This window comes from Oncorhynchus masou, chromosome 18 (genome assembly GCF_036934945.1).
Source record: "Oncorhynchus masou masou isolate Uvic2021 chromosome 18, UVic_Omas_1.1, whole genome shotgun sequence".
NCBI classification, from domain to species: Eukaryota; Metazoa; Chordata; class Actinopteri; order Salmoniformes; family Salmonidae; genus Oncorhynchus; species Oncorhynchus masou.
The window spans coordinates 59293929-59319108 of record NC_088229.1 but is presented as its reverse complement, the minus strand read 5'-3'; the positions used below and the strand labels follow the sequence as shown (position 1 = coordinate 59319108).

The window sequence follows — 25180 nt, the reverse complement described above, 5'->3', positions numbered from 1 at the left end:
GCTAAACAAGTCAAAATAGATCATATATTTGAGATTCTTCAAAGTAACCACCCTTTGCCTTGATGACAGCTTTGCATCCTCTTGGCATTCTCTCAACCAGCTTCATCTGGAATGCTTTTCCAACAGTCTTGAAGGAGTTCCCACATTCGCTGAGCACTTGTTGGTTGCTTTTCCTTCACTCTGCTGTCCAACTAATCCCAAACAAACAATCTCAATTGGGTTGAAGTCGGGTGATTGTGGAGCCCAGGTCATCTGATGCAGCACTCCATCACTCTCCTTTTTGGTCATCTAGCCCTTACAAGCCTGGAGGTGTGTTGGGTCAAAGTCCTGCTGAAATACAAATGAATGTCGTGCAAACCAGATGGGATGGCGTATCACTGCAGAATGCGGTGGTAGCCATGCTGAATAAGTGTGCCTTGAAACCTAAATAAATCACTGACAGTGTCACCAGTAAAGCACCCCCACACCTCCATGCCTCACAGTGGGAACCACACATGCGGAGATCATCCATTCACCTACTCTGTGTCTCAAGACACGGCGGTTCGAACCAAAAATCTCAAATTTGGACTCATCAGACCAAAGGACAGATTTCCACCAATCTAATGTACATTGCTTGTGTTTCTTGGCCCAAGCAAGTCTCTTCTTGTTGGTGTCCTTTAGTAGTGGTTTCTTTGCAGCAATTCAACCATGAAGTCCTGATTCACACAGTCTCCTCTGAACAGTTGATGTTGAGATGTGTCTGTTACTTGAACTCTGAAGCATTTATTTGGGCTGCAATTTCTGAGGCTGGTATAACTCTAATGAACTTATCCTCTGCAGCAGAGGTAACTCTGGGTCTTCCATTCCTGTGATGGTCCTCATGAGAGACAGTTTCATCATAGAGCTTGATGGTTTTTGCAATTGCACTTGAAGAAACTTGAAAAGTTCTTAAAATGTTGCGTACTGACTGACCTTCATGTCTTAAAGTAACGGACTGTCGTTTCTCTTTGCTTATTGACCAAATAGGGCTATCTCCTTTATATCACTCCTACCTTGTCACAACACAACTGATTGTCTCAAACACATTGATGAAAGAAATTCCACAAATTCACTTTGAAAAAAAAATCACACCTGTTAATTCAAATGCATTCCAGGTGACTACCTCATGAAGCTGGTTGAGAGAATGCCAAGTGTGCAAAGCTGTCATCAAGGCAAGGAATCTGAAAAATATATATTTTCATTTGTTTAACACTTTTTTGGTTACTAAATGATTCCATAGATGTTATTTCATATTTTTTATGTCTTTAATATTATTTAATATTAGTCTTCTTGGGTATGACGCTACAAGCTTGGCACACCTGTATTTGGGGAGTTTCTCCCATTCTTCTCTGCAGATCGCTCGGTCAGGTTGGATGGGGAGCGTCGCTGCACAGCTATTTTCAGGTCTCTCCAGAGATGTTCGATCGGGTTCAAGTCTGGAATCTGGCTGGGCCACTCAAGGACATTCAGAGACTTGTCCCAAAGCCACTCCTGCCATGTCTCGGCTATGTGCTTAGGGTCGTTGTCCTGTTGGAAGGTGAACCTTCACCCAAGTCAGAGGTCCTGAGCATCAAGGATCTCTGTTCTCCCCCGATTGCTCAGGTTGGCGGGCAGCCAGCTCTAGGAAGTCTTGGTGGTTCCAAACGTCTTCCATTTAAGAATGATGAGGCCACTGTGTTTTTTTATTTTACCTTTATTTAAATAGGCAAGTCAGTTAAGAACAAATTCTTATTTTCAATGACGGCCTAGGAACAGTGGGTTAACTGCCTGTTCAGGGTTAGAACGACAGATTTGTACCTTGTAAGCTCGGGGGTTTAAACTTGCAACCTTCCGGTTACTAGTCCAACGCTCTAACCACTAGGCTACCCTGCCGCCCCAGGGGACCTTCAATGCTGCAGAAATGTTTGAGTACCCTTCCCCAGATTTGTGCCTCGATACAGTCCTGTCTCGGAGCACACGTCTGCCTTTCCAAATCATGTCCAATCAATTGAATTTACCACAGGTGGACTCCAATCAAGTTGTAGAAACATCAAGGATGATCAATGGAAACAGGATGCACCAGAGCTCAATTTCGAGTCTCATAGCAAAGGGGGTCTGAATACTTTTTAAAATAACCTGTTTTCACTTTGTCATTATGGGGTATAGTGTGTAGATTGATGGGGAAATTAAAATATTGAATCCATTTTAGAGTAAGGCTATAATGTAACAAAAAGGAAGGGGTCGGAATACTTTCCAAATGCACTGTGTATATATACACACACTACCGTTCAAAAGTTTAGGGTCACTTACAAATGGCCTTGTTTTTGAAAGAAAAGCATTTTTTGTCCATTAAAATATCAAATTGATCAGAAATACAGTGTAGACATTCTTAATACTGTAAATGACTGTTGTAGCTGGAAACAGCTGATTTTTATGGAATATCTACATAGGCATACAGAGGCCCATTATCAGCAACCATCACTCCTGTGTTCCAATGGCATGTTGTGTTAGCTAAGCCAAGTTTATCATTTTAAAAAGCTAATTGATCATTAGAAAACCCTTTTGCAATTATGTTAGCACAGCTGAAAACTGTGGTGCTGATTAAAGAAGCAATAAAACTGGCCTTCTTCAGACTAGTTGAGTATCTGGAGCATCATCCTTTGTGGGTTCAATTACAGGCTCAAAATGGCCAGAAACAAAGACCTATCTCTTGAAACTTGTCAGTGTATTCTTGTTCTGAGAAATTAAGGCTATTCCATGTGAGAAGTTGCCAAGAAACTGAAGATCTCGTACAACGCTGTCCCTTCACAGGACAGTGTAAACTAACTCTAACCAGAAAATAAAGAGGAGTGGGAGGCCCCGGTGCACAACTGAACAAGAGGACAAGTACATTAGAGTGTCTAGTTTGAGAAACAGATGCCTCACAAGTCCTCAACTTCAGCTTCATTAAATAGTACCAGCAAAACACCAGTCTCAACATCAACAGTGAAGAGGCGTCACCGGGATGCTGACCTTCTAGGCAGAGTTGTAAAGAAAAAGCCATCTCTCAGACTGGCCAATAACAAGAAAAGATTAAGAACGGGGCAAAAGAACACAGACACTGGACAGAGGAACTCTTCCTAGAAGGTCAGCATTCCGGTGTCTTGCCTCTTCATTGTTGACGTTGAGACTGGTGTTTTGCTGGTACTATTTAATGAACCTGCCAGTTGAGGACTTGTTAGGCGTCTGTTTCTCAAACTAGACACTAATGTACTTGTCCTCTTGCTCAGTTCCGCACTGGGGAATCCCACTCTTTCCATTCTGGTTAGGGCCAGTTTGCGCTGATAATGTATGCCTATGTAGATATTCCTTCTTTTTTTTATTCCCAGCTACAATAGTCATTTACAACAATAACAGTGTCTCCACTGTTTTTTTGATCAATTTGATGTTATTTCAAATGGACAAAAAATATGTGGTTCTCTTTCAGAAACAAGGACATTTCTAAGTGACCCCAAACTTTTGAACGGTAGTGTGTATATTTAAAGGAGAGAGAGAGAGAGAGAGAGAGAGAGAGAGAGTCTTTGTTATGTGATTGATGACGATGCGACACCGAGCCAGACTCTTGCCCGCCAGCATCTTACAGAGCAGACTGTTTGTACTAGACTACAACAATTACTCAAAAAGGGGTTACAGTGATATTTATGGATTGTGTAAAATCCACTGTCTCTACCACATCCGCTTGTCTACAAGATATACTAAAAGTGCCAAGGCCCAGGAGGTAGGGACTAGGAGTGAATTTGGAATGGGGCCGCCACAGACAATATTAAAGGCCCACCTCACCTCCCACTTGGTCTCCTCCAGCCGGGGCCCTAGGTCGATCTTCTCATGCTCGTAAGAGGTGCAGCGCTCCTCCAGCTGCTCCCTCTCCTGCAGCAGCTGGCTGAAGTCCTCCTGGAGCTTCTTCTTCTCCTGCTGCAGCTGGAAGACCTGCAGCTGGAGGACCTGCTGGGCACGCTGGGCCTTCTGGGAGTGTGTCTGCATCCGTGTGGCGCAGGTCTGACGCAGCTCCTCCAGCTCCAGCTCACAGCGCTTCTGCTTCTCCTCATACACCTGGGGGGAGAGAGGAGACAGGGGGAGAGGGAGACTGGGTAGGTGAGGGTGGCATTGTGTGAGGGTTGCATTGTGTGTGTGTGCGTGCGTGCCTGCCTGTGTGTGTGTATAGTGATTGTAATGGTTTGAGTGTCCCAGTATGTCATGACATTTGTCATTTCGTGCGTGATGGTTCATGGTCTGCGTGCCAGGTGCGTGCATGTGTACGTGCGCTTGCATGCCTTCATGTGTTTTAGAATATGTGAAGGAAGAGGATTGTGTCTAATGCTCTCTGGTCCATTTACGCCGCCATGTACCTGACAAATGGCCATCTCGTTCTCGTCCAGGTTGTCTCGGAGCTGCTGCAGCTCCACGTCTCTCTCCCTCAGCTTATCCTCCAGGTCCCTCACCACCCCCTCGTACCCCCCCTCCACGGGGGCTGGCGACCGCCCGCTCGACCCACTGTCCAACAGAGGCTGGACGCGCCCGCTCAGCGACCCCGAGCTCTTACTGGACGAGGAGCGCCCGCTATCCGAGTTGGAGTGCCCGTGCACATTGCCGGGCGCCGTCTTCATGGGCTCTAGGTGGCCACTGCCAAGCGGGGTGTCTGCGGGCGGCAGATTGTAGGGGATGCTGCCATAGGGTGGCAGGCTCGACAGGGAGTTCCGGCCCGAGTCAGACATGGAGCAGGTCTGACTGCCCCCGCCCACGTGGCGCCCGCCGCTGTGGGAGGTGCGTTTCTCCGAGCAGGGCGACAGAATGTCCGTCTGGCTACCAGGTGACAACAGGTTGAGATTGTTCTGGCTGTCTGATAGGCTGGCCCGGTCGTGGCGAGGGGAGAGGTACTGCATGGAGTTGCGGCTCTTGGGGATGACTGGTTTGAAGGCGGTGGGCCGGATTACTGTTTTCTCCATGTTCTGAGGGGTGAGACAGTTGTTGGGTAAGAGGTTGTAAATAATGTATATTCAGTGAATGTTTAATTTATTTTTACTAATTGTGTTACTGTGAGAGTAGATTGATCTACTGTAAATATAGAGGAAACTGAATGACTGTACCATATAGCCTGGACAGGATCATACTCACCTTCTCCAGCTTCCCCGATACGAGGACCAGTTTGGGCGGGGCTCCTCCTACATTCCCATTGAGGCTCCCCAGCTGCCCCTCCTCAGTGTCAATCCCGGTCCTTGGGCTTCCGTTAGCCACTAGGTTGTCATTCCAGTCCCCCACATAGTGCTGGTTCAGATACGAGTAATTCCCATTGGTCCCGCTGTCCTTACTGGAGCCAATCACCATCAAGGGCTTTCTGTTGCCAGGCGGAGTGAGGCTACTGAGCAGTGGATCCTGGGATGTGTCGGAGGAGCCCAGGCAAGAAGTGGCCCCCAATGTGGTTCTGTGGAGCCTGGAAGTTCCCGGCTCGGGACCAATATCAACATGCCGGTATTGACACTCCAGGTAGGCCGGGCCGGGGCGGTGGGCGATGAGGCTGCTGACGGAGCCCATGGCCTCCTGGGAGTTGGAGGCGGGTGAGGTGGAGGGGCGGTTAGTGGGCGTGTGGGAGGCAGAGGGGTGGCGGCGGGGGGATCCGTTGAGGCCAGGGGTGTGGTGACGCTCAGCCGGCATGGGTGGAGCCTGAATCAGGGCCATGGTGGCTGCTGCTCAGTGGGACAGCCACACAATCTGGGGGGACAGAGGTAGAAACAGAGGGACACAGTCAGTCAGATGAATGGGAACTATCAATGTAGCAAAACAAAAACAAAGTGATACAGTAGAAATATTGGGAATGTACAGCTTGTCTGGACTATGGAACCATCCAGGGTCATGTTCAGGAGGGCTCAGACTCCTGAACGTTGCAGATAGAAATGTCTTAGAGATGACCTGAAGAACGTTCACAGACATGCTTCTATGTCATGTAACATATTCTACATTACAGAGAAAGCGTGTCTGTGAACTTTCTGCGACCCTGGTAAAACCATAAAGACGGCACGAATACAAACAAAATATGTTCTCCTCCTCCTGTAGCCACACAGACAGAGCCAACTCATTTACATAGCCCTTTCAAGCAGCACAAACATGGGCTTCAGGCCTATTGCTTTCGATGCCTGAGACAGCAAAGGCACAATCTCATCTCATGGCAAATAGCCCCTGACATGGTACTCGTGATGGGAAACGAGGCGACTGTCTGTCTCCCTGCATCCCTTCAACCGACTTTCAAAACAATGTTAGGGGGAGTGAATGACAAAATCCTAGGGTATTCAATTGGTAATGACATCGTACACACACGCATGCACACACCATGGCAACCATCTCCTCCCAAACGGTGATCTCATCCAAAACAGCAACACTACACAGATCGACCGTGACATCATCAGTCTCAAGGCACACCGTCTGGTGGTGAGGGGAGAACAATGGTACATGGGAAATGGCGCATGATGGCGAGGTCACGCTTCGTGTTTTGCAGGCCACCCAGCTGTGTCAGGGTTCTCCCCAAAGAACGTAAGAGGGGCGCTGCGCCACCTTGTGGACTGGCTGCGCCGCTTTTCAATCATTTAAGGCTCTAGATTGCAGGAAATGGCCCCACCTTGTTAAAAAAAGAAAAATCTGGTGTGCATTTTAAATAAATCATCACTGCTGTAGGAGTCATCCAAAGCATAACGAGGTCCCAGGGACAGATGTGTCCTGTTGGAGACAGTTCAGTGTCAGAGCGCTGTGAAGTCAGGATCTAAATCCAGATACTGCACTAGCCCTAAACTATGTCAAGTCATTTTCCCCACACACACACGTGTGTTAAGACCAGGACAGTGATTAAATGGGACTGTGGTGTGTCTATCAACTAGCCAGCTCCTCATTAATTACAGCCAGCCAGCCAGCTTGGCACCAGATGGGCACTGCTGGCGATGCTACCTTGCCAAGACAAACAGCCTACCACTAAGGTTTATCTGTGATTATGACATTCTAATTAGCACAGAGTGGAGGGGTAATAAGTGATCCCTATTTATTTGATCTGATCATAACTGAGAGTTAGGGCAGTTGTATGTCAAACAGAAATACTACATACAGTAAAGTATGCAGTATACTGTAGTCACATTGCAAAAGGGTCTGAATATTTTTGTAAATTACATTTTTTTTTACATTTAAGTCATTTAGCAGACGCTCTTATCCAGAGCGACTTACAAATTGGTGAATTCACCTTCTGACATCCAGTGGAACAGCCACTTTACAATAGTGCATCTAAATCATTAAGGGGGGGTGAGAAGGATTACTTATGCTATCCTAGGTATTCCTTGAAGAGGTGGGGTTTCAGGTGTCTCCGGAAGGTGGTGATTGACTCCGCTGTCCTGGCGTCGTGAGGGAGTTTGTTCCACCATTGGGGGGCCAGAGCAGCGAACAGTTTTGACTGGGCTGAGCGGGAACTGTACTTCCTCAATGGTAGGGAGGCGAGCAGGCCAGAGGTGGATGAACGCAGTGCCCTTGCTTGGGTGTAGGGCCTGATCAGAGCCTGGAGGTACTGCGGTGCCGTAAATAATGCACTTCTGTTTTCGCTTTGTCATTATGGGATGTTGTGTGTAGATTGATGAGGAAAAATGTGTATTTAATCAATTTTAGAACAAGGTTGTAATGTAATAAAATGTGGGGAAAGTAAAAGGGGTCTGAATACTTTATTTTCTTAATACCTAGCCGTGTTAATACCTAGCAGTCTTAATACCTAGCCGTGTTAATACCTAGCAGTCTTAATACCTAGCCGTGTTAATACCTAGCCGTCTTAATACCTAGCCGTCTTAATACCTAGCAGTCTTAATACCTAGCCGTCTTAATACCTAGCCGTGTTAATACCTAGCCGTGTTAATACCTAGCCGTGTTAATACCTAGCCGGTCTCTTCAACAGTGGTCAATGCGTCTGACCAAGGACCCGGGCATGTCCTTCGTCGACAATTTCGACTCCTTCTGGAATTGGCCTGACTACTTTGTGGAAGACAGAATTCACCTGGGTGAAAATGGCTCCTGGATGTTGTCATCAAACATTGGGATGGTTCTTGGTCAACTAAATTGATGCGAGGACAATATTAGCATTACATGCAAGTCGGTTTTTACCATCCCCTCTTTGGTCTCTATGAGAGTTCCACATGTTGTATCTGAAAGTGGTAACATGCCAAATGGTGCTAACCGGAGAAATGTCATTGCTATTCCTACTTTGTTTCATTTTCCTAATAGGCATAATCCAATCTTTGAGTCTCCTGAAATCTCAAAGTAATCTGACTTGTATTGAAACTCCGTATGATTTTAAATACAGAAAAGGTTTGACATTTTTTACACCTTAATATTCGTAGTTTATTACCTGTCAAGATCTGGGTCTCTCAGGCAGATCCTGATATTTATATTGTATCTGAGACCTGGTTAACTGATGAAACCCTGGACTCTGGCGTTTCTATGGATGGTTACAATGTGTTCAGGGCTGATAGGAAAGGCAAAGGTGGTGGTGTTGCTATTTACACAAGGAATATTCTTTGTCCCTGTTAAAAGGCTACCTCCAGTCCTAAACTATTTGAATTGTTGGCTTTAAGTCTTCAGTTGGGTTCACACCCAAAAATAACAGTTCTAGGACACTATCGTCCACTCTCCGCCAAGAAGTGTGTACTAAACGAACTCACAGATTTAAATTGCAATTGTTATTACCCCAGAGGTGTTGATCGCCGAAGATTTTAATCTTGCATGGGGAACGAAGGATGCGGACTGTTTAAAATATTTTTGTACTAATTAAAATTTTGACCCAGCTGATTACAAAGCCCACTGTCCAAACTTTAACAGGACCCTATGAAATCAACTTGGATTGACCTCATATTTACAAATACTCCAGAGAAATATGCTGGAAGTGGGCTATTTGCTTTAGATATTAGTGACCACTGTCCCATTGTATGCATCAGAGATATACAGATGCCTCGATCCAAACCTTGTTTTATCAACAAGAAGAATTCTTTCAATTTCAACAAACAGGCCTTTGTGACCTTTATTTTGGTGACTTTGATTGCATTGCATCTATACCTGACCCAGAGTTGGCTTTGAACCACTTCAAATGTTTTCAATAGTATTGTAGATAATTCTCAGTTTTTTTAAAGGGAGCATGTTTAAAAAAATAAAAATAAAAATCGGTCTTGCCCTTGGTTCAGCCCAGAGCTATCTGAAGTCATACACAACAGAGATGCTGCCTGGGCCAAAGCTAGATTCACAGACTCGGGCCCAGACTGGCAGTCTTTTAGGCGATTGAGAAATCTGTGTGTAAAACTAGTGTAAAAAAAAAGCCAAATCAGATTATTATGTTAATACACTATCTGAATGTACAGGGAACCCAACTAAATTCTGGAAAGCTGTTAAATCACTGAAGGGTTATGTCTCCTCGTCTCTCCCCCAAGAAATACATTTAGGTTCTGGCCCTGTTACTGACAAATTGATATCATTAATGCATTTAAGGACCATTTTATCTCCGCAGGCTTTATATTTGAATGTATTTCAAAGCCAGCTCTTGAAAAGAGTCGTTTGGATGTAGATGGTGAAAATCTATTGAAATGATACTGAAAATGCTGGTTTGGAGTTTTCTTTTCGGAAATTCACTGATAAAAGAAGTCCTGGATGCTTTGTTAAAATTAGCCACAAACAAAATCAACAGGGGCTGATCATTTAGAGCCTGGTCTGCTTATGTGTGCAGATCCCTTATTGCTGGCTCAGTAGCCAACATTTTGTTATTTAACATTGTTATCAGGAAGTATTCCAAAGGCATGGAAATCTGCATATCTTGAAAATAGATTATCATCTCAATGTGACTCCCTGTTTATTTTATTTAAATCTATACTTGTATTGTCAAAAAAAAAACATTCCCTCTCGCACACAAATTTGTGTTTGCAGTAGTGCACTAAACCTTCAAACACACCATTTGTTAGGATATATGTTTGCAGGTTGACTACTATGCCCTTTTCCATGCTCATTACACAGGTGCACCTTGTGCTGGAGACAAAAGGCCACTAAAATGTTACGTTTTCTCCAACAACCCAATGCCACAGATTTCTCAAGTTGAGGGAGTGTGCAATTAACTACCTCATCCCCATATTGTTATTTATTTTTTCTCTTTTGCACCCCAGTATATCTACTTGCACATCATCATCTGCACATATATCACTCCAGTGTCATTGCTAAATTGTAATTATGTGTATTTTAATTATGTGTAATTATGTGTATGGTGTCGTGTGGGACGAGCGGTTTGCTGATGTCATCATTGTGAACAGAGTGCCCCATGGTGGTGGTGGGGTTATAGCATGGGTAGTGCATACGCTACGGACAACGACCACAATTGCATTTTATTGATGGCAATTTGAATGCACAGAGATACTGTGACGAGATCCTAAGGCCCATTATCACACCCTTCATCCGCCGCCATCACGTCATGTTTCAGCATGATAATGTACGGCCCCATGTCGCAAGGATCTGTATACAATTCCTGGAAGCTGAAAATGTCCCAGTTCTGCCACAGACTGCATACTCACCCGACATGTCACCCATTGAGCATGTTTGGGTGGCTCTGGATCGATGTGTACGACAGCGGGTTCCTATTCCCACCGATATCCAGCACAGCCATTGAAGATGAGTGGGACAACACTCCACAGGCCACAATCAACAGCCTGATCAACTCTATGAGAAGGAGATGTCGTGCTGCATGAGGCAAATGGTGGTCACACCAGATACTGACTGGTTCTGATCCACACCCTTATCTTTTTTTAAAAGGTATCTGTGTGACCAACAGATGCATATCTATATTCCCAGTCATGTGAAATCCATAGATTAGGGCCTAATGAATTTATTTCAATTGACTGATTTCTTTATATATATGAACTGTAACTAGGTGAAATCTTTGACATTGTTGCATGTTGGGTTTATATTTTTGTTCAGTATAATTTCATTCAACATTCTGGCTCGCAAGGAAAATGTTCATGCTTTTCAGTGCTTTGTTTCAGACTGTATTCCAAGAACTGGTATCAAATTCTGATTTATTAGGCAAGGAAGTAACCCTACTCCTCAGCCAGAGGTCGTGTGGCGCTCTGAAGAGTTCGAGAGCTAAGCGCTCCGAATTTACGAACGGACAATCTGACAGCGCTCTGAATTTACGAATGGCCCAGAGCGCACTCTGACACTCCAGAGTGAATTTACGAACACACGCCTTAGCGTCCCAAAGCCTCTGAAGGAGGCCAGATAGACCGATCACACTGACTCACGTACTGTAGGCCAAGTTCAACCAATAACCATGGGAGTCAGTGCTGCTTTGTCATGGAGGAAATTGGCACCAAAATACAGGTATATTTCTCATTCAACTCAGCTGCCTGCAGCTTCGAAGACGTTCTCTGAGCAAATTGGTTTTGTCTCTCTGGGAAATGCCTAGGATGTATTCAGACAGGCAGACAGACACTCCAGGAGAAATAGCCATTTGCAGGCACATCGGCTAAAACCACTTGTTTCCCTGAGAGAAACAAGTGGTCAGAGAAGGTAGTGGTCACTGGGTTCAGTATCACTGGTAGGTGGAAGAGCTCCAGTCCACCGTGATTTAATAACCACTGCATGGCAACGCTCACAGTCACATGACATGGCTATAGGGGTGCTCAGTCATGGGCAATAAAGTAATGGCAGCTTACCCCTCAGGTATTTTTTATACAGCATAACAAGTAATTAAATGAACATGCCCATTGGCAGATTTGGTAAAAAGTGAAAACGCCTTAGCGTTTACCATTCCTTCACCGGATGCAGCGGGTTATAGACTGCTGGACTGATAGGTGCAGGCCACACCCCAGAACAGCAGCACTTTGCTTATTTGCTACTTTCGCAAGTCGTCTCTTTGAATGCTAAAACTGACATGAAATAAACATGCATGGTGTACAACTAAGCACAGGGATCAGGCACAGAAGACCAAACATGAACACATCTCATTTATTGGGTGTTACACACAGAAATGCCATGGACACACACATATATAGCAGACCCTGTTTGGCTTGTATGCAACATCACGCAAACATGCTTTGATACAAACCAAGAGGTTGCAGTAAATTCCTCAGTCAGTTGTACACATACACACACCAACACAGCCAGAGGGATCTGGGCCCAAAAATACAGTACACACGAGGGGATGTGTCAGGACCGTGAATAAGGACAGCTCTGTTTTACTGGCTGGTTTCGAGGCCGACTGGAAGAGGCACCAGGAGCAGCACTTCTGATTTGGGATGTATGAGTTAGAGAGCGTGAGTGAGAAAGTGTGAGTGAGGGAACAATGGGGGGAAAAAAGAAAAGAAAAAAAATCACAGAAAGTGAGAAAAATAAGAGAGCGAGAGCATGTGCATGAGCAGTTGGGAACAAACTGGAAATCCCATCCTCCACTCTACATCTCCCTCCCAATCTAATCCACTCTCTCTTCTTCTCCATCTCCCTCCCCCTTTCCATCTCGATTCAGAGAGTGTCCAACACTGAAAGTAGACCACGGAGGAAAAGTGTGACATTGCTATTTTGGTCCAACAGACAACCTACCTATCCAAGAAAATGGACCCGTTTCCCTCAGCCCCGGTCTGTATGCTAAATCCCACATTGTGAGGCCATCGTCGTCATACGGACTGTCATAGTGCTTCTATGGATAATGAGGTGAGTCTTACACGTATACTTAATGCCATTCTCTCCCTCTGAGGGCTAACAAATTGAGGCAGCATGGATAATAATGAAACCACTGACAAAAAAAAGAGGCCTCTTTTCACATGCATGCGCACATACAACACACACATTCCAGGATAACTTTTCTCTGTCTGTCACTGTCTTTGTTTCAGTGAGCAGAGAAAGCTCTCCCACGCTAATAGCCATCTATAGTATACGGTAAGGCAACATCGTATCTAAACTTGCTACTATCCCATTTCAGATGACTCTGGTCATCGGAATGATCACTTACTTCACATTTTAGTCATGAAGCAGACTCTCTTATTCCAACTGACTTAAAATGCATTCAACTAATGTAGGTGAGACTAAAAACAAAAATCGATTAAAAATAAAAAATAAAAAACATTCACCTCCAGGAGAAGTTAATTACACCACCAGGCGTCAAGGCTAAGAGCCAACCCTCATGGCTCACACTTTGTCAACAAATGTTCTATGTCTACAGTTTTGGGAACCCCATCTCGCCTGTTTCTATTTTACATCAAACTACCTTTTTCCCAGTGCTCTATTCACAAAGCCCCCAACGTTCCCCGTCACAGAGTTACTACTCACACGTACCCCAACATGACCCTTGCATAACTGCTTCTGCACTGGGCCTCCTCTCGTTCACTTCAAAGTCTTTCAGCTCCCAGATAACTTGCATCCACTTTCAATGTGTTCCAATCCTCCTGCTGCTCTGTGTCGGTCTCTTGTCCTGAGGGAAACTTCTCTCTGAGTCCAAACGCGGCTTATTGCTCAGGCCAAATGCCACCAATGTGGATAGACGCTCCGGTCCCTCCTCTTCCTTTTTTCCTCTACCCCTCCTTCTCCCTCTCTCACACACTCCCCCGCACCACCTCCCCTCTCTCACTCACCCTCTCTCCTCTTCTCTCTCCTGTGTGGCTTTGACCAAACAGGCTCCACTAGGCATAGTGTGCCTTGCTGCCTTTCTCAAGTAATAAAAAGGAGGAAGAGAGAGACCAGTCAAAGGGGAATTCTCCCCTCCTCCAGTCTGTCTAAATAGGGATGGGAAGAAAGAAAGAAAGAAACTGGGCCAGCATGCTGATATTGGATAATTTTCCAAGTTTTATGGCTCCTGTGATGTTGCTGCAGACATGCTTTCCTAACTAATCAGATAACTGGCTGTACACATGTGCCATCTTAATTTGATCACTCTGTTCTTGCTGACTTATTCATGTATTCATGTTTTAAAAAGGCTTTTAAAAGTTTTTAAGTGGAAATTACAAATGTCTGACTTGATTTCCCCTACTGAGAAATGTATCAACCCCTATAAAAAAATGTCCATTAATTATAATCCACATATCCCGTTGCTGCAGGATTATTTTTCTGCTGTGGGAAACTGGTCAAATTAAAAGGTCAATTGCTCTTAAACTCCTTTTGAAAACTGCCTGTATCTCATCAATACAAGTCAGAAACTTTTATTCTAGTGTCAATTTACTACATAGTGTAAATAGAATAATATTGGTCATAAAGTCAGTCTCGTCCAAAACGGAGTCATGACCAACTTCAGGGTTTGGTTTGGACTCCAATTATGTCAATTCATGCCCCCTTTGCCTATTAACACATGGTCGCATCGTGTTTTCGTGGAAAAGACTGGGTGAGTTCGCTTTGCATGGCCGGGTGCCCCGGTCGAGCGGCTACCTCTCCTTAGGAGGACCAATGGAATGGTTGAAAATGAGCAAACCCCACCTACCTGGCACACCAGGCCATGCAAACCGAATTCCCCAGACAACACGGTGTATCTTTGGCAGTAGCTTGATATGCAATGCATATATTGATCAGGAAATAACTAAGTCTAGTGAAAATGGACTTCTATAAAGTTGATCAAGAATCAGATGGTCAGGATGTGGATTAAATGCAACGCTAGCTACAAGTTATGCGGGCTGCCAATCGTCAAACTGTGCCTGGTGGTGTTGCTGACGGTGAGTTGGTTACACTAGTTGGCTACATCATTTGATAATGCTAGCGAATAGCAAGATAATGTGTCTCATGAAACACATTCCAGACACTGGTTCTCGCTACCTTTGGCATAACTGTGATTTGACAAGAGAAATATCAGCTAGCTAACATTAGATAGGCTAGCCAGATGCCGCTAGCTATCCCTCAAGCTATGCCAACTAGCTGCTGGCAGCTTGGCTAACCACAAGGGCAGCGCTGGCTTTACGTTCTATTTGCCTCTTCCTCTCTACTCTAGCCCACACACACACAGAACTGTATTAGTCCTTGTTTGTTGTGGTTGAATGGCAAAGACAAAAAAACACCCATATGAAACCACGCCCGGAAGACAACTCTCGTTTGCCTTCAGTCATGGCCGCTAGCATGTCTTAATGAGCACTGATGAAAAAAAAAAGAGGCCAAATCAGGAAGTGCTGCTCCCCTTTAAGATAGTACATCTGTATCTACAGTATGTGCGCCCATGAATGCACGTGTAAAATACAAAAGGTCTGTTAAATAAGTTTCCTTTTTATTCAAGATCATTCGGTCAGATGAACTGGTTGATACCATTTTTATGACCCTACGTGCAGTTTAAACAAAGTTGCTAACTAGTGCAATTGCTAACTAATGTTAGCATAATGACTGGAAGTCTATGGTGTCTGCTAGCACTCTAGCAGATACCCATAGACATTCAGTCATTGTGCTAACGCTAGTTAGCATTGGCTCATGAAACTACCTCTAACTTCCTTCATACTGGACACAGACACAACAGTTGTACCCACGAGTTCATCTGACTCCGGGGAAGATAAAGGGCCTCATTTCCGGGGGAGGGGAATGTGCTACAGACAAGCAACATAACCCTTTACAGTTCATAGCAGGGTCCCACTTCAGTCAGTCACTGAGTGGGTTACAGTTTCTTAATGAAGCCTCGACAGACAGTGAGATCCAAACACCTACTGACAGTCCCTGTTTTCAGCCTGTCTGTTTCCAGAGAAGTTCTACTATACTCCTCCAGGCAGACAGCGTTCAGCCTCAGTCCTGACCTGTAAATCCTCCATCTGGCCACAATCAATGAAACACGGTTTCAATCAATGTTAAGCTGTCTGACAGAGTAGACTAAAGTAGGGTAGCTAGAGAAGTAGGCTACAGCACATACTTCACTCTCTGGAAAGTCCTACAAGTGGGTCACACACTGCTCTGCTTGTGTCCTTCATACAGCGAGGTGTTGAATAGGAAGAGCTCTTCACTCACCTTGAGGGAAACCAAAGGGAGGCTGCGAGAGGGGTGTAAAGAAAAGCTGACCCCTGGTATTGGTCCAATCCAGTACTATAAGAGCTCTAGAGTTGTCCAGTCTCCTGCAGACAACAAGAACAGCCGCCGCCGCCCCCCCCGAGTGTCCAGACCGGGTGACAATTAATCATGGGCCCAGTCGCTCACCAACCTCTCTGGCACCATTCGACATTGGTGTCTCACAGCGTTATTGCATGAGAACGTTTCTGCTGGAGCCAGACCCTACTGGAAAAATCTGACAACCCCATAGTAGAATAATTTTATCTATTTACCTAGTCAAATCCAAATCAAATTTTATTGGGTCACATTCACATGGTAAGCAGATGTTATTGCGAGCGTAGCGAAATGCTTGTGCATCAATATATAACAATTCCACAACAGATACCTAATACACACAAATCTAAGTTAAGGAATGGAATAGGAATATATAAATGGATGGATGAGCAATGAGAGCGGCATAGGCAAGACGCAATAGATGGTATAAAATACAGTATATACACATATGAGTTGAGTAATGCAAGGTATGTAAACATTATTAAAGTGGCATTATTAAAGTGACTAGTGATCCATTTATTTCAGTGGCCAATGATTTCAAGTCTGTATGTAGGCAGCAGCCTCTCAGTGTTAGTGATGGCTGTTTAACAGTCTGATGGCCTTGAGATAGAGAATGGAAAACAGCTTCTCGGTCCCAGCTTTGATGCACCTGTACGGACCTCGCTTGTGTGTTTATGGAAGAAAAATGTAACTTGAATGCGCCTCAAGAAACAAGTGCCATAGGGAGGGAATTCCCAGAATATAGTATAGTTAACTAGCCAGCTAGCTTTGTAGCCATAGATAACTAAACAATGGAAGGTGCACTAAGTAGCTAGCTGGTTGATGGTTTCCTTTGGTAACCAGGGCAGTTGAAAGCAACATTCACCTTCACAAATGCTATTTACATTGATATCTATACTGAATGAAGCAGTTTAGGGACCTCATGGGCACCCTTACCTTTTACACTTAATTAAAGGAGGAAATCACCTTCAAATGTTTTGTGCAACTGACTTAAAGTTAAGGAAACTTTAAGGGAAAGATGAGGGGGAAATTAATTCCGGGTGTTTTATGTAACCTGGGTCCAGTTCCCGTCTCCACACACTCTCAATGTGCGCATGGCTGGTAGGCTTAGGTCTGCCTGGCCGTAATGCAACACAACTAGCTCCTAGGTTTTTAAAAAGTGTATTATCTTGATTTAAAAAGGTTTCCCCATCTGCAATGTAATTACTCTGAACCGTGAACCGACCCACGGGTTGACAGAATGTTTTCAGTCTACCCGCCTCAACTGTGGGCATCCAAACCGATGCAGGACTGATTAGCTCAATAGGGTAAATGCAGATTGGCAACCCCTTGCGTAAGCCTATTGATGTATAGCCATTATGCTGTGTCAGTTAGGCTAGGAGGTGAGTATGCTTATTGTTACTAATAGCATACCTGATATTATGGACCATGCAAAAGCTATATGCATGGTCCAATATGTTATAATAATAAATCATTTTACCATTGTTATTTGGCACATTTCTGGAGGTGGAAATTATACTTTAGAAGGTGTCAGCATAATTTCATCCAATGGGTTAAACAAACACCTCCATCATGACTTAGTTGGGAGGAGATTTTCAATGTACTGATTCCATGGCACATGGTTTATGAGCTGATACACAAAACGACACCAAACTCAAAACTTTAAGTGATGATACAAAATTCTTGCAACCAATAGAATGTTACATATATGAGGGATACAACCATCATAGCTCTGCAGATTTTGATGCGAAGCGACAGAATCATTAGGTCACTTGTTTTGGTACTGCCCATATGTAGCTTGTTTTTGGTCGCAGGTTCAGAAATGGTTGAAAACCTTCAACATTTACTTGGAGCCAACTCTGCAGATGGCACTGCTGGGTGATTTGAAAAGTCATAGTCAATCCATCAATAATATAATAATACTCTTAGCAAAAAAAATTCTCTTTCATTTACAATCTGTAGAAACTAAGAGAAGAGAAATGTTCAGAACGTTTGTGAAACATCACAGTGAAAACATATTTAGCAGCTAGAAATCAAAACGGGAAGGTTTTCAGAAATAGATGGGAGCGCTTGGTGGTAATGAAACGAGGCAGACAACTACATTGATAGAAGTCACAATCTGCAATATTAAATCTGATCTACCCCTTTAAAAAAAAGGACAATTCAAACACCCCTCCACACTCTGTACTTGGGACATTTAAGGTATTACCCAGGACAAATGCGACCTGCCAACCTGGTGTACCCGTCTGGCTGTTCCTCCATTATATTTTCATAACAAGGGCTCCTGTCTGTGGCCAACAGAAAGCTAGGTAATCCATCAGTGTCTGGTCTGCTATCGCTGCATGGGGACATCACTCCCAGGGGGAGCCAGAGCTAAATTTGCCTCAAAACTGCCTCAGCCAACCCTCTCCCACCAATCACTTAGCCTCGAAATTCAAAACTAGTGAAAATAAACTTGATTCAGTTACAATTCCAAGGCTGGTACCATAGAAATAGAATTCTATGGCTTGTAATGTACCAATCAGTCCAAATGCGCCAACAAATAAACCAAGCCAGATGTTTACCGCTTTGCACTTCCTTTTAAATCGCTTTACACTGAAGTTGACGAGAAAAAGCTATTGGCATTAACCGGAGTTGCCCTTGTGGATATAAAAATGAGTAAATCACTATTGTAAGAGCTCTAATACATCTGTACAGTACTCACTTAGCAGATGCCTTAGTTACTCACACACACACACACACACACACACACACACACACACACACACACACACACACACACACACACACAGACTTACAGTATTGTGTGCCAAAGAGATTAGGGGTTACGCCTCGATCTTAAGAGTTACAGCAGTTACAAGGTGGTTAAGTGACTTAGTGCTTACTTCAAACAGCTGGAATTAGGTCCTGTGCGAGTATACAATTGCTCGACTTCAAAATTGACTTGGTAACACTTTACTGAAAGCCCACAGGCATAATGCATTCTACAAAATATCATAAGAACATATAGAACACCCTTACATTGTCTTATACATAGGTCCGCAATAGCCCCAACGCTGCTGTGTCTTCTATATCGCTTCTATCCGAGAGCACCCTTAGAAACAGAATGGTTCCAAACTGTTTCTGTTATGAAAGCATAAAGACAATTCAAAGCAGCTGTGAGCTCTAAAGTAACATTGCCACAGAGAGTCAATCTCAGTAGTAATTTCAGAATGTTTCCAGAGTCTAACTTCAAGGTAGAGGACAAAATGAAGATGCGTGAAAGCCAGAAAGCCATCGCTTTCTAGGGGAACCAGCTGAGTAATGGAATGGTAAGTTGACAATATAATCAGAAGCCCATTGGGTTCTTGAGCTCGCTCACCTCTCAATGGCAGCCGGTCTTCAGCTTCTGGAGGCCTGAGAGAATTAGGGGGAACGGGTCGGCTGTGCATCCCAGGGACTCACTGCCGCTGTTGGGGCTCTACTCCCTCTCTGCTCCTAGACTACAGAAGCAACCAGAAAGACAAATTGAAGTTAGCAAAACACAGGACCTTAGCTACAACTGCTACAGTACCAACTCAGAGCTGTCTTAAGTAATGACTTGAAAGATGGCGAAGTGAGGTGTGACTTTGCATTGGGACGTTTGATGTGTATACTAATGCAAATCCATATGTAACATGTGGTTACATTTTGCTGCCTACCCTGATTCAGGAGGGGTTGGGTTAAATCCAGAAGACACATTTCTGAATGCATTCAGTTGTGCAACTGACTAGGTATCCCCTTTCCCCTTCCCATAAAGGAGGAACGCAGAGGGGAATTCCATGCCAACTTAAGAGAACACTTCTTATGTTTGCCCTCATTTACGACTGAGTAATACTTAAACTTTGACCTCTCCACTATGTTCATTAGTCATTTCTAAAGCACCTCTGTCCCCTACTCTTTTGTCTTCCTCTGAGTGCCAGAGTATGGGTGAAACTCAAGACAGTCCGGCAAACAGAGAGCTTCCAATGGGAAATAAAGCCCTCTGGTTGCCATGGCAGCCTGCTCGTGAAGCGGATTCCTCCCAGCAGCCTCTTGGACTGGGGCCACATTCCAATACTTTGATAATGCATCCTTCATTTCTTTATGCGGCAACGTGGGACAAATTTACGGTTAAACTTATGCTGGACAAAGCATTCATATGTGAAAGCAGCCATTTGCGACCACACTGCTCTGGCTGACTATCTGTGCTAATCAGTGCCAGGTTCATAATAGGGAGGGTATTTGAAATGATTTTACTTTTAGAATAATATGGTTAACTTTTTTCGGGATATACTCCAAAGAATATTGTAAAAAATGCTCGACTAATCAAAATGATGCAAATGGCAGAGGTCATATTTTTCTCAGGTAATTTTGGCTTACAGCTACAGTGAAAGAGAAGTCCGATTTTCACCATGATAGAACGGATTCTGATACAAAAAGGTTTTCTGGTGAGTGTTTTCCATTGAACTATGTCAGGTATTGTGGAAACTCCATTAGGTGCGCGCCTGTAATTGCTATTTTAAGAGGGGAAAATAGCATACCGATGTCAGGACAGACTGGAGGGCTAAATGCCCAGCAGTAGCTCAACGCACCATTATAAACTACATTCAAAGGTTTGCTGTTTTATTCAATTAAGAATTTCAAACGTTCTGGTATATCCTTGTCGGTAACTGTTGGATTCTAGCTTGAAATATACTTATTCATGTTCAACTTATTACTTTACATGTACAAGGAATGTATATGTTAGAGGTCAAGGAAGGGTAAAGAGGAACTTGGTGTGCGGAAAGTTACGGAGTGAAAGTTACTGAGAGAGAAAAGGGGAACAGAGTTTATGACCCAGGTCTGTTGAGTAAGGTGAACAGGAGGTCACTGAAAAACATCATGGAGAAGTCACCAGAAACTGCTCTACTGAAGACAATACAACATTTTAAATCAAACTTTATTAGTCACATGCGCCAAATTCAACAGTTATAGTAGACCTTACAGTGGAATGCTTACTTACGAGCCCCTAACCAACAATGCAGTTAAAAAAAATACGGATAAGAAATAAAAGTAACAAGTAATTAAATAGCAGCAGTAAAATAACAATAGTGAGACTATATACAGGGGGGTACCGGTACAGAGTCAATGTGCGGGGGCACCAGTTAGTTGCCCCCTCTTTTACACCACTGCTACTCTCTGTTATCATCTATGCAGTCACTTCAATGACTCTACCTGCATGTACAGTGAGAAGAAAAAGTATGTGAACCCTTTAGAATTACCTGGATTTCAGCATAAATTGGTCATAAATGGAATGTTATCGGATCTTCATCTAAGTCACAAAAATAGACAATCTGCTTAAATTAACAACAAACTATTATACATTTTTCATCTCTTTATTGATCACACCATGTAAAACATCCACAGTGCAGGTTGGAAAAGTATGTGAACCCTTGAATTTAATAACAGGTTGACCCTCCTTTGGCAGCAATAATCTCAAACAAATGTTTCCTGTAGTAGCGGATCAGACCTGCACAACAGTCATGAGTTTTGGACCACCCCTCTTTACAAAACTGTTTCAGTTCCACAATATTCTTGGGATGTCTGGTGTGAACCGCTCTTGAAGTCATGCCACAGCATCTCAATCAGGTTGAGGTCAGGACTGACTGGGCCACTCCAGAAGGTGTATTTTCTTCTGTTCAAGCCATTCTGTTGTTGATTTACATCTGTCTAATGGGTTGTTGTCCTGTTGCATCACCTAACTTCTGTTGAGCTTCAATTGGTGGACAGATAGCCTTACATTCTCCTGCAAAATGTCTTGATAAACTTGGGAATTCATTTTTTATAGTCTATGATAGCAAGCTGTCCTGGCCCTGAGGCAGCCCCAAACCATGATGCTCCATCCACCATACTTTACAGTTGGGATGAGGTTGATGTTAGTGTGCATCTTCCAGAGATGTCTAAGTCTTTAGCTGACACCCTAGTAGGATTCTTCTTACCCTGATTGAACATTCTGCGCTGTGCTCTTGCGGTCATCTTTGCAGGACAGCCACTCATAGGGAGAGAAGCAACAGTACTGAACTTTCTCCATTTATAGACAATTTGTCTTACCGTGGACTGATGAACATCAAGGCTGTTAGAGATACTTTTGTAAACCTTTCCAGCTTTATGCAAGTCAACAATTCTTAATCTTAGGTCTTCTGAGATCTCTTTTGTTCAAGGCATGGTTCACATCAGGCAATGCTTCTTGTGAATAGCAAAATCCAATTGTGAGAGTTTTTTTACAGGGCAAGGCAGCTCTAACCATCTCCAATCTCATCTTATTGATTGGACTCCAGGTTATCTGATTTCTGACTCCAATTAGCTTTTGGAGAAGTCATTAGACTAGAGGTTCACATACTTTTTCTAACCTACACTGTGAATGTTAAAATGAAGTATTCAATAAAAGACAAGAAAAATACAGCGTGTGTTAGTTTAGAAACCGTGTGGTTGTCTATTGTTGTGACTTAGATGAAGATCAGATCAAATTGTTTGTCAAATTTATGCAGAAATACAGGTCATTCTAAAGGGTTCACATACTTTTTCTTGCCACTGTACATGCAGGTACAGTTATTAAAGTGACTGCATAGATGATCACAACCGAGAGTGGCAGTGGTGTTAAGGGGGGGGGGGGGGGGCAATGCAAATAGTCTGGGTAGCCCTTTGATTAGGAATTCAGGAATCTAATGGCTTGGGGGTAGAAGCTGTTTAGAAGCCTCTTGGACCTAGATTTGGCGCTCTAGTACCGCTTGCCATGCGGTAGCAGATAGAATAGTCTATGACTAGGGTGGCTGGAGTCTTTGCATCACTGCCTGGTATGGCAACTGCTCGATTGAGGCAGTGATGCAACAAGTCAGGATGCTCTCGATGGTGCAGCTGTAGAGCCTTTTGATGATCTGAGAAACCATGCCAAATATTTTCAGTCTCCTGAGGGGGGAATAGGTTTTGTCACGCCCTCTTCACTTGGTGTGCTCGGCCCATGTTAGTTTGTTGGTGATGTGGACACCAAGGAACTTGAAGCTCTCAACCTGCTCCACTGCAGCCCTGTCGATGAGAATGGGTGTGTTCTCGGTCCACTTTCTCCTGTAGTCCACAATCATCTCCTTTGTCTTGATTACGTTGAGAGAGAGGTTGTTGTCCGTGCACCACATGGCCAGGTCTCTGACCTCCTACCTATAGGCTGTCTCGTCTTTGTAAGTGATCAATGTTGTGTCATCGCCAAACTTCATGATGGGGTTAGAGTCGTGCCAGGCCGTTCAGTCATGAGTGAGGAGGAGTGGACAGGAGGGGACTGAGCACACACCCCTGAGGGGCCCGTGTTGAGGATCAGTGTGGCCGATGTTTTGTCTGGCAGTATTGGGTAACAGATAGCAGTTCTGAGAAGTTACAAAGCTTTTTGATTGTTAAAATAGGTGTGAAAAATGTTCTCCAAAAATGAACACTCACTGAAGTAATCAAATACTAACGTCCGTTCGGATATTCTATAAATCAATTTATAGTATCCATCCCTAGTTCATTATAGGGCATAACGTTGAGGAATGTTAGGATATCAACATGCCCAGCCCTCCCGTTCACAGGCACATAAATCTTTTGTCTTGCTCTCAATTGTCTCAAAGATTAAACATTTTAAAATATGTCTCCTCTCCTTCATCTAAACCAATTAAAGTGGATTTCACAAGTGACATCAATAAGGGATCATAGCCGTCACCTGGATTCACCTGGTCAGTCTATGTCAGATGTTCGTAATGTTTTGTACACTCAGTGTACAGTGTATACCCTGGATATTTGCAGGATCAGAGATGTTCGCTAAGCCCTCGATTCTTATATTACAAGCGGAGGAATATTGCAATTTGTTCTTCGGCCTATTTATTGACTTTTCCCTTAAGCCAGGCAGAGTAAATATGTTGGTAGCAGATGGAAGTGTTAAGAAGACTGTGGCTTCCCACACGTAATGCAGCTCAAGCCACATGACGATATACTGGCTTCAGAAATATCACACTGTGGCAATATAATGCCCGTGTTGGGTAACACCACACTGGGTAAACAGTGTGTGGGAGAGAGGTGCTACAAGACATCCTGGAGGTTTATAGTTGGCCCACACGGACCATTAACAGGTGCTTAGCTGTGCCAGCCCTCTCTCAACTCCTACTCGGAATCGATTGGAAGCAGTAATCCACGTTATTGCCCTACCAGCTGCCAGATGGAGGGGGATTAAACTTCATGCAGAGAGCAAGAGAGCAAAAAGAGACTGCGAACCCTCTGTTTACCATTGCATTACATTATTAATCTGCTGAACAGGCACCCACAGACAGCCATCGATAACACTAACCTCTCAATGACCTGTTCAGTGAGCCATTACCACCGACAGGCTTTTATTGCAGGCTACCTTGGGGTGGCAGGTAGCTTTGAGGTTAGAGGTGGACTAGTAAACAGAGGGTTACCAGTTCGAATCCCAGATCTGTTAGGAGTGTAGGATGGAGGATAGATCGCTCTCACTATCTCCAATCTGTTAAAATATATCTTATTGAAGGGAGAGGTTCATATTCAAGGGTGCACTTGGATACGTAAGCTGTATTGATTGATTTAGTGAAACACTAAGGGTGGTTGCAAGGCCTTATAAATAAAAATAAAAGAGAGCCGCACACTCTTGGAGCTCAGATGCAAAAATTTAATACCAACGTTTCGACAGCCAAGCTGTCTTCATCAGGGTATAATCACAAACACTGCGGGATGACTCGTTTATATAGTGTCAAAGGACACAGGTGTCTGTAATCATGGCCAGGAGTGGCCTAATATCATTGGTTAATAATCAAATATTAAAATGTCATACAAAGAACAGCATACAAACAAATGGATAGCATACGATCATAGATTAATTTGACTATACAAGTTTACACACAATTACAATGGCAAAGTCACAATAATCACAAGAATGGCTTCAGATCAAAGTCTACGTTGAGACCGAAGGGCGCAAGGGTCTTTAAATTAAAGATCCAGGCAGCCTCTCGTTTTAACAATAAATTATCAAGGTCACCCCCTCTCTTTTATTTTTATTTTCAAGTTTCTACTCCGCTAGCCAGCACCTCGTCTT

At 43.8% G+C, this 25180-nt stretch overlaps 1 protein-coding gene across 3 annotated transcripts in view; it reads right to left on the bottom strand.

Annotated features, from left to right (window-relative positions):
* LOC135504984 (leucine zipper putative tumor suppressor 2 homolog) overlaps positions 1–25180 on the bottom strand; it is a 48759-nt gene that overhangs the window by 4696 nt on the left and 18883 nt on the right. Inside the window, exons 2-5 of one of the 3 annotated variants that reach the window (XM_064923972.1) lie at positions 19433–19553; positions 5149–5742; positions 4383–4982; positions 3817–4086 (exon numbers count right to left, since the gene is read on the bottom strand). In XM_064923972.1, the coding sequence (XP_064780044.1) occupies positions 3817–4086; positions 4383–4982; positions 5149–5709 (1431 nt within the window). In that variant the 5' untranslated portion in view covers positions 5710–5742; positions 19433–19553. Of the gene's footprint in view, positions 1–3816; positions 4087–4382; positions 4983–5148; positions 5743–13350; positions 13637–19432; positions 19554–25180 lie in introns of those variants that run through there. The other 2 variants (XM_064923974.1, XM_064923973.1) reach the window with 2 other exon arrangements.